This window comes from Leopardus geoffroyi, chromosome D1 (genome assembly GCF_018350155.1).
Source record: "Leopardus geoffroyi isolate Oge1 chromosome D1, O.geoffroyi_Oge1_pat1.0, whole genome shotgun sequence".
Classification (NCBI taxonomy): domain Eukaryota; kingdom Metazoa; phylum Chordata; class Mammalia; order Carnivora; family Felidae; genus Leopardus; species Leopardus geoffroyi.
Window position 1 is genome coordinate 56,896,973 of NC_059329.1, and position 12,143 is coordinate 56,909,115.

General features: G+C 51.5%; 1 protein-coding gene across 10 annotated transcripts in view; it reads right to left on the minus strand.

Annotated features, from left to right (window-relative positions):
- SLCO2B1 (solute carrier organic anion transporter family member 2B1) overlaps positions 1–12,143 on the minus strand; it is a 57,048-nt gene that overhangs the window by 33,358 nt on the left and 11,547 nt on the right. For 9 of the 10 annotated variants that reach the window (XR_006714004.1, XR_006714005.1, XM_045484005.1 and 6 more), the window contains 6 exons: positions 11,012–11,142; positions 9,780–9,917; positions 8,137–8,299; positions 5,116–5,355; positions 4,784–4,882; positions 2,525–2,715 (listed from right to left, as the gene is read on the minus strand). Coding sequence is in view for 8 of the 10 variants with exons in the window: in XM_045484005.1 (XP_045339961.1) it covers positions 2,525–2,715; positions 4,784–4,882; positions 5,116–5,355; positions 8,137–8,299; positions 9,780–9,917; positions 11,012–11,142 (962 nt within the window). In the remaining 2 variants the exon portion in view is untranslated. Of the gene's footprint in view, positions 1–2,524; positions 2,716–4,783; positions 4,883–5,115; positions 5,356–8,136; positions 8,300–9,779; positions 9,918–11,011; positions 11,143–12,143 lie in introns of those variants that run through there. The other variant, XM_045484008.1, reaches the window with a different exon arrangement.

Genomic DNA, 12,143 nt, shown 5'->3' on the forward strand with positions numbered 1-12,143 from the left:
GCCTCACTGCCAATGCACCGGTTCCCACCTGGACCACAGCCATGGCTGCTGCATCAGTCTCCCTACCCCCAGCCACGCCCACACACTTCCTCTGTCCCTTTCTCAGCTTAGAACCTAGTGATAGAGCCACAGGACCCCTGTTTACCCTCCTTTCAGGGCTGCCTGCTGCTCTTGAAGCTGGCAGGCAAGGCCTTTCCTGTTCTGGCCCCTACTGGCTGTTCTAATATCAATTCTCGTTGGTGTCCCATGTATATACCCTCTGCTCCAGTGGTGGTGGTGCTGGTGGGGGCAGAGGGAGATGGGTCATGAGGGCCATAGAACAGCCAAGTTTGGGGTCAGACAGACTTGGGCTTAAATTCTAGCCTTTCTAGGTGAAGACATTTTCAGCCCTCTCTCCAAGGCCCAAACTTTCTTGCTCACATCACAGCAAGCATATTCAAATGCACCGACCTGCCTCATGAAATAGAATTATTCTTGTTGCAAAATATTCAACAGTCTTTTTTACAAATCATCTCTTTGAAATTAGAACTACTTAGCAACAAATAATTTATGATTGTGATTTCTCCACAATTACTAATAAGAAATATATAAACATAAATAAGCAAATATATATATGTGTGGTGTGTGTGTGTGTATATATATATATATATATATATATATATATATATATATACCTGACACAGAGCTCCTAAAACTCTTGTAAATAAGAGTGCTTAGGAGAATCTTCTAATACTTAGTCATTGACCCCAATTCCTGACATGGAGCCCTAAGATCTGTATAATTTCCTAAGTGCTGGGAGCATCTATCACCAAGCTCCTAAATCCCTTGGAATTCCCTGGATGAGAGGAACATCTTTTGTTCTAATGAGATGACTCTCAGTGGGCTCCTGGATGGGAAGTGGTCACCAGAAAGACCACACCATGATTATAAGCTTAGAACTTTCAGGCCCTCCACCCCCACCCCCAATTCTTCAGGGAGGGGAGAGGGGCTGGTAATGGAGTTAAGGACAATCATGTCTATATGGAGAAAGCCCCCACAAAATCCTAATAGTATGGGGTTTGAGGTTGGTGAACACATCCACGTGCCAGGAGTGTGACACACCCCAACTCCACTAGGGACAGAAGCTCCTGCATTGGGGACCCTCCCAGACCCTGCCCTATGTAATCTCATCTGGCTGTTCAGCAATGCCCTTTATCATATCCCTTGTTACATAATTAGCTGGTAAATGTAAGTCCTTTCCTGAGTTCTGTGAGCTGTTTGTCTAGAAAATCATGGAATCCAAGAAGGGGGCTGTGGGAACCTGATTTGCAGCCAAGTAGGACAGAAGTTGTGGGTAACCAGGGGGTGAGCCTATTGTCTGCAAATGAAGTGGGACTTCAGTTGTGAGTCTGAGCCCTAACCTGTGGGATCAGATGCTACCTCCAAGTAGACAGTGTCAGGGTTGAGTGGGACACCTTGTGGGTATCGCCAAGAATTGATCGGCATGAAGAACTCCACACATTTGGTCACAGAAACGTTGTGTGTGTGAGAACTTGGGAAACAAGAAAATCAAATGTACAGATTTTCAGAATGTCATGAAATGTGTGTGAGTATTAAAGAAAACCTGATCAGGCTGACATTACTTGTATATTGAACTTTTATGAAACGTTTCTACTTTGTCATTTTCTTTTGTACTTTGGAGCCAATGTGTTGTTTTTAGGGCCTCGTGTGTTGGTGAGTCTGTGGAAAACAGGGAGGCCCCCCGACCAGTCATCTGATCTGCCCAGTGGGTCTCTTCTGAGGAAAGACCACCTGCCCCACAGCCGAGCAGGGGTTTCAGCGAGATGTCCTCCAGCACCTCATGGCTTGTTACTTACCTATGAATCTCTGTCCCCACTAGGCCATGCCTATTTTAAGGGTAGAGGCCATGTGCTGAGCTCCAGTGTCGGCCTGACATCTGGCCTAGAGGAGGCACTCAATGTGTGTTTGTCCCCTCACTGCTTCTAAAAAGGCCAGATTCATTTCAACAGCTGAACTCTTTGACCTACTGTGTCCACACCTAGAACGCCCTTCTCTAGGCTCCCACCATCCTTCAAAGTCCAGCTCAATTTCCACCCCTTCAGAGAAGTCTTCTCAGACCCTCCCACCCATTCTCCCCTCCCCCTAGCTCTCAATATTACTCTGGCACAGCACGGTTAGAACTCACAAAAACCATGAAGTGATGAGCAAAGAGGTGGAAAGTGTAGTGTTTAGAGACAGGGCATGGGATCAGAGAGGCTGGGGTTCTCGTCCCAGTGATGCCCTCAGTGGCCTTGTGGCCTTGGGAAGGTCATTTCCTCCTCTGGCTCCTAATCTCCTCAGCTGTGGAAGGGGCCAGACATACTCACTGCGTGGGGCTGTAGGCGGATGCTGTGGACCCTGGACAGGAATGGATTTGCAAGTTGTGAAGTGCAGTGCCGGGGAGGGATGAAGTTTAAGGTTACAAAGGAGAACAAGTGGGTGGGGCTGGAGCCTGGACCCGGGTGGGGATGTGGAGGGGGCTTACTTTGCTGACAGGTGAGTCTGAGACCGTCAAGACCTTTCGCCAAAAGTGAAGTTCATGCTTCTCCTTGGGCATCTCCCTGGGGAAGAAGAAGTAGGGGACGGCAGCCAGGGCCACCGCACCAGCGGAGATGAGGAAGCCCAGCCACCAGGCACCCACCCATCGGGGGTCCTTTGAGGTCAGGCTGATACCACCTGAAAGAGAAGACCATAGTGATGTTAGGATCAGGATCCCACCATCGTGGGACTGGCTTCTGAGATGTGAGGTGACTTGGACCAAGAGTCAGGAGACCTGGGCTTCAGTGGTGGCTTTGCCAGTTACATCGCATCTGACCTTGATCCTTCTTGGACCTCAGCTTTTTCAACTACCCAGGCATTGGGTGTAGTGGTCGATGTTATGGACTTTGGAAATGGACCGTTGAGTCTGAATTCCCATTACTAACATAACAACCTTGGGCAAATTACTTAACGTCTTTGTGCCTCAGTGTCTCCCTCTGTAAAATACAGACAGTAGTAGTACCTATATCACAGGTGATGAATCACAGAAACTGACTCATGTAAAGCATTTAGAATAGTGCCAGCACACAGTATGTGCTGTATAGGAGTTTGCTCATCTTCCTCATCTTACTGTTACTGTTGTGATTTATTATTATTATTATTATTATTAAGTTATGGTCAGGGTTACTCCTGTGCTTCTCAGCACAAGATTCTCATCAAAATCACCAGAATGCTGTCAAAAATACCCAAGACCAACTTAAAACTACCACGGGGTGGGGTAGGAAGGTGACCCAGGAGTCTTACCTTTAACAAGTTCCCCAGGTGTAATCAGGACTAGACTATTCCAGATGTACCTCCTGGCTGGAATGCCCACATCCCCCATCCAAGCCCTGACCTCAAGGCTGAGTCAGATACCTCCTCCTTCAATTGATATAGCATCCGCAAACACTTTATAAAGACACAGATGCATAATGACACCAACCCCATGAGCGGGGCTGGTTCCCAGGTGATTGGTCCTGAGCTTACCTGGCCAGGGGCCAGAGTACACAACTGGCACTCAGCAAATGTATCTGTAAAGCTGGGAATGAAGTTGGTTTTTGCACTAAATCCCTCCTCCACCTATTATTTCCCCTGCTTCTGTGCCAGCCTGGCGAGCGTCAGCACGCGTATCTCCCTGACTCCTCCGCTTCTCACACACCCAGCTGTGCCTGCAGCAGACACGCCACGCCCACCCCTGAAATCCCCCATAGAGAAAGTGTAGGGAGGTCAGTCCACAGGAACACCACATCTGCCTGTGAAGGTGCCACATCTGCCAGGATGATGTCAACAGAGCCAGAAAACACACACCGCCCTTCCCCGGCACTGGGACGTGTCTGGGAAACCTAAGGACAATAACCAGAGCTCACGCTTGGCTCCTGGGCCCAGCTTTCTAGAAGAGAGGAAGGTGGGGCAGGGCTATTCCTAGCGAGACCTGTTCAGAGCTGCCCAGACCTGTCCTGGAGGCACCCTTGTGCAAAAACCAGAGAACAAGAAGCAGAATCTGCGTGTCCACCCATTCATACGTGTGTGACCTTGAGCTTTCTAGAGCTTGCTGAAAATCTCCAGGTGAGGGATGGGACTTCTGAGTAGCAGGAGGTAGAAGGCATAGGTTGGGGCTCAGAGCTGCTTAGATGTGACAATCAGGCAGCTGAGATACCACAGTGACCTGTTCTAAAAGGAATCCTCTCCTATTCCCTGTAGGGTGCCAGAGCAAGAGGACCCCTACCACTGCCCTCTCCTGGCGCCTTCAGGCCAAGCTTCCATCCTACTCTTTGGCCCACCCCAGCTACTACCTGGAGTAGTGACTGAGGTTCCCTAAATGGTGCCCTCGGCACAGTTTCCCAGACCCTTAAGTGGTCAGAACTAGAAGGGTCCTTAGAGGTCAACCCAGTAAGTTTCCATCTGAGGTAGGCCCAAGGTAACTGAGTCCTGCTCCAGAACTTCTCTCCTGCGTGCTTCTGCATTCCCCTGTCTGATGGTGCTTTACAGCTTATCTTCAACTTTCATTGGATTCTGATTGCAGCTCTGGGAGGTGGACAGGACAGAGAGTATCTCAAAGATGAAGAAGCTGAGGCTCAGAGAGGTTAAGAGGCATGTCCAAGGTCAGTGGGGTTGCTGGGATTTGAACCTGAGTCCCCTGGCTCATTGTCTCCTATTAGACCAGCAATCCATAAGCTAGCTAGCATCTGTGTGCCCCCAGGGACAACTGTGCGCTCCTGAGGCTCACCTTCTGGCATCCGGTCGATGTCTACATAAAGGCGCAGCATGAGACCGCCCAGCCCATAGGCCATGCCTGGCCCCATCATGGTTACTGCAAACAGGATCCCTGCAACACAAAGGCTGGGTTAGTCTCCTCTGACCCTGGCTTCCCTCAGCAGACCAGTGCCTGCCCAGTCTCTAATAGGCAAGAGCAGTTGGTTAGGCCCAGGAAACCCTGGGTCTTCTCTGGATCTTTACTGGTCACATGGAGCAGAGGTCAGGGACTCATGCCCAGCCCCTATCTGGGCCTCTCATCCCCCTTCCTCTGAGCCTGGCCCTCCCTCAGACCCCGGTTCTCACCAAGGTAGAGGGGCGAATTGCTGTTGTGGGCAAAATCATCGATGTAGGAGATGCCGAAGGGCTGAATGGGCACACCGCCCACGCCGAGCAGGGTCTGTGCTGTGAACATTATCCCCACCACAGCCAAATGTTGGGTCTCCGTGTAGCTTGAGCAGCTGCTGTTGGAGGGAGCTGGGGTTGGGTCTGGGACCAAGGTTTTGGACTGGCACAGAGAAGCCTCAAAATCCTGTGGCATGTCCACTAAGAGATGATAAAAAAATATTATGGCAATAGCTAAGACTTACAGAGCATGCACCAGATGCAAGGTAGCATTTTAAGTGATGTATGTATAAATCATTTGACTCCCTCCCCCAATAAACCTAGAGGATGGTTGTCCTCATTACTCCCATTGTACAGATGAGGAAACTGATGCTCAGGCAGCAACTGGCAAAGGCAGAGCTGAGATTGGAACCCGGAAGCTCAACTTAGAGTCTATGTCCTAAAACCACCCTATGCCACCTTTTTGAGCAGAGGTATGTAGAAATACCATGGTCACCATGGCTTTTGGGTAAGGAGGGGCTGTCAAAGGAAGTAGAGTTTGAACAAGGCCAAGAAGAACAAACAAGATTTTCCAGAAAGAGAAGGTAAAAAGGGTGTTCCAGGGAGAGGTCACAGCATATGCAAACCCAGGGGCTTGAGAAATTCAGCATGGCTGGCTCACAGAGGGTGAGGGGCAAAGCCAGGGCTGAGGGCAGGGCTGGGCAGGGGAGGGATGCTGGGCCTGGACTGTGGAGGGCTCTAGTGCCCTTGGCCTTCATTTTGGGTGGGCTCAGTGTCAGCTCAGGACACAGATGCAGAGTTCAGTAAAGGGGAATTTCTTAATTTAGTACCAGACAGTTGTTCCCTGTAGCTCACCAATATTTGGTGAGCAAACTTAAAGAGACCCTCATGCTATTATTATCCCAAATGTGGGTGTAGAAGTGGCTTTCTCTCTGTGGCAGGCCCAGCCCTTTATGGAAGCCAGGACTCTGAGAAAAAGCCACGTGAACCAGGGTCAAGGACCCTGACCTTCAACCAAGGTTGCCTGGGTAGAAGACTGGGAGACTTTGACAAGAGGCCCTCAGCCCGTCTGGGCCTCAGTTTCCTCATCTGTCAAAAGAGTCTCCTAGAATGGAAATTCTACAGGAACTCAGAAGCACAATAATTCAGTGGCTCAGGGACTCTAGGGCCAAGCTACCTGGACATGTCATGGCCCCACTAGCTGTGGGCCTTCGGGAAATCCCTGTCTCTGAACATTGGTTTCCTTACCTGTTAAACGGGCTACTGAGAGAATACCTGCTATAAGGCTGTAAATGTTAAGAGTGGTGAGTGGTGCCCACACACAGCACCTACTAGACATTAAATGTGATGATTGTCATAGTGCCCTGTCTTCTTTGGCCACCCCTAGTAACCCTAGTGCCTATCGGGGGCCTGGCACATAAGTATTAACAATAAATTAATTAATGTTGGGTGAAGAATGAGTGAATGAAATAGCCTGGAATAGCAGAGCAGGATGGGGGCTCAGAGGTCACTGAGCCTAGTCTCTCATCGAAGACAGGCTCAGGCAGGAGAAGGCTTTACTCAGGGTTTCACAGAGCTCCTGTGGCAGAGGGGTATTGTATGGCAGGGAGGATGAAGAAGAACGTGTATAACCCTGTACAGAAAAAGGTCTGTGAAAGTGGAAATTCTGGACACAGAAATTTTTTTTTTTCAGCCTTCCAATCAAGCCTCTTGACCGCTTTCCACTCAGGCCTAGATAACAGCTCTGAGCTCTTCATGCACACTATCTACTTCTCTACTTCCCTTGCCATTGCCCTTGTGGTTCCTTCCACTCGAAATGCCCTCCTTCCCCCACACTGCAGTCCACTCAGGGCTCTAGTGGCTCTCTCTGGCTGACTCCCAAGGAGTTGGACTCTTTCCTAGGGCTGGTGCTACAGAGTGGGAGCCCCAGGATGTGAGCTGATGAGAAGGCAGGGGAGGGAGGGAGGGAGGAAGGATGCTCTTTGAGACACTCCTCCCCTGGAAGCCTTCCATGATGCTAGGCTGGGGCATGGGTTCCTTCAGTCCCTGTGCTTCCCTTCTCACACAAGGGACACACTGTAGGGTTTTTCCTTACCCGTCTCCTGTCCCAGACTGGGAGCCCCCTGGAGGCAATACTGAGTCCCCTGAGAGGGCCTGACACAAAGTCTGAAGCACGAAGGGTTTCTTGGGTGGATCACTGGATGGATGGATGGATGGATGGATGGATGATGGATAGATGGATAGATGGAAGGGTGGATAGATGGGTGGGTAGTTAGATGGGTGAATGGATCGAAGGGTAGATGGATGGGTGAATGTATTGATAGGTAGATAGATGGGTGAATGGATCGATGGGTAGATGGGTGAAGGGATCGATGGGTAAATACATGGGTAGATGGGAGAGAGAAGGAATAAAGCTCAGGCTTCTTAGGTTGTTCTCCAAGGGAGCGGCATCTGTCTGTCCAATAGGCCCTCAACAAAATCTCACTGGGCTAAACAGGGGCTTCACTACTCCTCTCTAAAATTCTTTCATTTTTTAATTTGTTCATTCACTCATTCATTCTTTCATTAACATCTTGGCTTCTTGTGAGGACTAAATAAATGCATGAATACACCTAAATACTCAGAACAGTGTCTGGTACACCATAAGTGGTATGTGACACCGTTATTACTATTTCGCAAACCTTTCCCGAGGACTTACTACGTGCCAGGCCCTGACGGAGGCTGTGTGGTAATTCACCCCACCTCAAAAATACAGTGACATATAAGCATGCCCTCGCTAAGAGAGGATCAGAGGGTTTCAGCCCTCCGCCCCAAGACAACCCCACTCTCCAGGACTGCCAGAAGGACCCACCCGGACTGGGACTGAGGGAGTGGAGAGGAACAGAAAATGCCCGTTCTGACCAACGGGCCTGGGGATGGGCCCTGGTGCATGGTAATGTGGCTCCTCACGTACATCTCCAGCCCAGCCCTTCCTGGTCTTACCGGGGCTGGCACGGTCGTAGCGGTATGGCTCCGAGATGAAGTGTGGGAGACTCATGAGCAGGCCTGCCAGGGCCACAAGGACAGCCCCATAGCCGATCAGTCGGGGCCGGTGGACTCGGCTGCCAAAGTAGCTCACAAACACAATCAGGGCTGTGTTCCCCACCTGCCGAGGGATGAGGGGACTCATTCGAATGGAGCAGAGCCGCCAGAGGCCAGCACCACCCTCACTTCTGTCACCAATCTGGGGTTCCCATCCGAATAAAGGACTAGCTGGCTGAATGAGAATCATCTGGGCCCCTCTTATGCAGATTCTGGGTCCCCCTAGGAGGGTGCCCACTGTCCCATTAGGGGAGAGAAATGAGGGCAGAGCGGACAAGGCTAGCAGTTCAATTTCATTCTGGAAAATGGGTTGGACCCCATGTTAGAACATGGAAGAGGGGGGACAGTTAAGGAAAGGGTTGTTAAGTTTCTGGGATATCACAATTGAGGCAAACAAATAAAATCTAAAGCCAGAGGACTAAGAATTTCTTGGAATTTCAAGCCTTAGAATAAAAAACTTAGGATGTGGGTACTGGAGGGGACTTGAGAGCTTGCAGTGATGGGGCAGGCTCTACAACCAGAAGCTGAAATGTGCTGCCCATTGCTTTTTGGCTGTGACACTCGCCCTGAGCCCCAGGCTCCTCGCTGCTGGGGGGGGGGGGGGCGGCGGTGAGGCAGTATCTGCAAGAGAGTTGGTAGGTGGACCAAGTCTGAGAAGGGTAGCCACTCTCCATTTTATAGACAGGACACTGAGGCTCTGGGGGGTGGGGGGGTGGGGTGAGTGGTGGAGTGGCTTCCCTAAGGTCCCAGAGCTAGGTAATGACCTTTCCTTCCCACCTCTGACATCTGGAGGTGGGGTCTGAGAGATATCTGAGGGTGCCGTGTAGTCGGCAGGCCTTGGGTTGAATGTGACACATCACCCCAGGGGGAGACAACTGCACAGAAATCTGCTGTGGGGAGGGGAGAAAGGGTACTGTGGACAGTGGCCCTTCTCTGAGGTGGAAAACATCTGGTGGAGGGGGGGGGCGCTGGGGCACAGCTGGACCCTGATCTCTAAATCCCCCCAAAGTAGCTTGTCCCCTCCTCGTCGCTTGGCTGTCGGCCCCAGACTTGTGGATCTCTGGGCAACTCTGAGGAGACACTCATCCCATGGTATGGCTCCCTTCCCCCACCACCCACTGGTCCACAGTTCTGCCTTTGATCTAATTTAAATCTCTCCCTCTACTATTGAAGTGACTTCCTCTGATTCCTTCCTGGGACAGGCAACAGCCAGGTCCCTGGAAAGGTAAAGGAACCAAAGGGAGAGTGGGTGGACACGGGAATTCTGACTAGCTCTAAAATACCCCATACCCCCCGTTAGAGTGCCCCCGAGGGCAGGACTGCCAGTGCTCTGACGTTACAGGGAGGCAGAGGTCAGTTTCTCTAACGGAACATGAGGAAGGAACTGGCTGAGGAGAAAATCTTAGGGGAGGAAGCTGTAATGGGGTCACCTGTGGGCACCAGGAGGGGAAGGGCCTATGTCAGGGTGGTGAGAGAGGAGGATGAGGAGGCCAGGTGAGAGTCGCCCTCAACGCCCACCCCTGTGACTGCTCCAGGGCCAGTACCTCATTGAAGGCAGCCAGCAGCCCTGAGGTCTGACTGGAGAGGCCGAAGCGCTTCTCCACTGTGGAGATGGAGCTCTTGAGGTAGCCGGAGATCATGAGCTGTGCCAGCTGCAGCAGGCTGTGGCACAGGACGAAGAACTGCCAGAGGGGCCAAGGCGGTGGCAGCCGGTGGGGCAGCAGGGAGACAAGTGGGGATGCAGTTAGAGAGGGTGGTGGTTGGGAGACAGAGACGGAGTTGAGGGAAGGGAGGAGCAAGGAATAAAGATGGGGAAATAGAGTCAGAGGAGATAGACACACAGGAGAGAGAGAGAGTAAGGGCGGGAGGGCCAAGAACAAGAGGGGCGAGAGAAAGAGAGAGAGAGTTATTGGAGTAGCCCATGGCTTCTCACACAGGCCTGAAAACTACACAAGCTGTCCTGGGTGCCACCTCAGACCCACATGACTGAGAGTAGGGTCTTTGTGGGGCCAAGAATGATGGGAGTCACTCTGACCCTCAGAGCCCACCTGGGCTAGACTGGACCGTCCTCCCTATTCCACCACCCTGTCCCCTTTCTCCGGGAAGTTCTCCCGGATCCTTCCCTACTCACTCCACCCGGTCCTCCCCTTAGAGCTCCTCTGGGAGACCACGTGCACACACCGAATCCCCAAACTGCCCACCCCACCCAACTCCACCCTAAAAGTCTGGCCTCCCTCCTGGTGAACTGGCAGTATTCCCAGGAGAAGGAAAACTTGCTTCAAAGAAGGGTGTTTATTCCAGAGCTTAAAAACAGTCTCTCTGTTCCTGAGTCTTGGTTTCCTCTTGCACACAGCAAGGACGACATCCCTGCCACTCAGGGTGACTGCGAGGACTAAACAAGACGTCACTCGGCACAGGCCCCGACACCCAGGGGTCACTTGCATTTTTAGGGCTGCCCTTGGTGGAGCCAGAGCTCCCGGATATTCATACAGATAGGATCTCTGGGGTCCTTCTCTTTCCTTGCAGGGACATGGGGAGGCAAGGAGACTGGTGCCCCACTGCCTCCGGGGCAGCCCTTGTTTCTTCTCAGGAAGGAGGGAACACATGCCCAAAACTAAGCTAAATGCTTCGGTAGGTTGTCCCTTTGATTCTCACAGCCACCCATTCTACAGACGAGGAAACTGAGACTCAGAGAAAAGCAGCAGCTTGCTTGGAGTTACACGGCCTTCTCTGCCAGGTCCGGACACCCCTGCTCCCGGCAGGCCCTGAGAGATACCTTGATGCTATAGAACACACTTCGTTGCAAGTCCTGAGAGTTTGGGCTGGCCTTGCCTTGAGGTATGTCTTCTGTGCTCATCATGGCCTTGGTGTCCTTGTCTGACATCCGGGGCTCCTCACCCACTGGACCTGTGGGACAGACATCCAGGAGGTGAGGGTAGAGATGGAATCCCAGAGGATGTCCCTGACTCAGGTCGCCCAAGGTATTCCAGGCGTTGGTGAGAATCTGAGAGTCTGAGCACCTTCAGCCTCCCTGAGTCCCAGTGATGGGAGGGCCCTTCCTAAGAGGGTATGTGCCCCACATGCCCATGCTGGCCAGATCCTAACGGGAACCACCTATCTCACAGTGACTTCATTCCTTTCCCAGCATAAACCTTCCTTCTAGGGAGGCATTGCTGGCCACACTACATAAGTTTCAAGCAAGGTCTCCAGGAGTAAGAATGTGCAGACTTAGACCCCCTTGGGCCTGTAGCTGTGAGACATTGGTGCTCATAGAGGCTGAGTGGCTGTGGGTCTGTCTGGCTCGGTGTGAGATCACAGGTTCAGGGTCAGGTGCAGGGTCAAGGCTTGGTCCACGGTCAGGTAAAGGCTTTTCCTGGGAGTAGTTCAAAACAGTTACCAACACCCCCACAGGGCACCACCCTGCATGTAATCATAGAGCTAACTAGCCCAATCTCTAACTCATGAATCAAACCATATTGCTAATTGGTGCAGAAATGGCCCTCAGAGGTCATCCCATTTAACTACCTCCCTCACCCTGGACAAACTGAACTCCCCAAGTGTTGTGATGACTCAGGAAGCAGAGCTATGGTTAGAACCTGGACCCTTGGCCCCATCAGACATGTCTGGGTTTTTCCACGGAAACCGGTAACATGTCAGCATTTTACTCCCTGCAGTGAGAGGAAAGCTGAACCCCCACAAGGGCATCTCCTGGGGCCTCCTGACCTTCTTTTGTTTTGTTTTTTAATTTTATAATGTTTATTTATTTTTGAGAGAGAGAGAATGCAAGCAGGGGAGGGGCAGAGAGAGGGAGACACAGAATCTGAAGCAGGCTCCAGGCTCTGAGCTGTCAGCACAGAGCCCGATGCAGGGCTCTGACCCACAAACCATGAGATCATGACCTGAGCCCA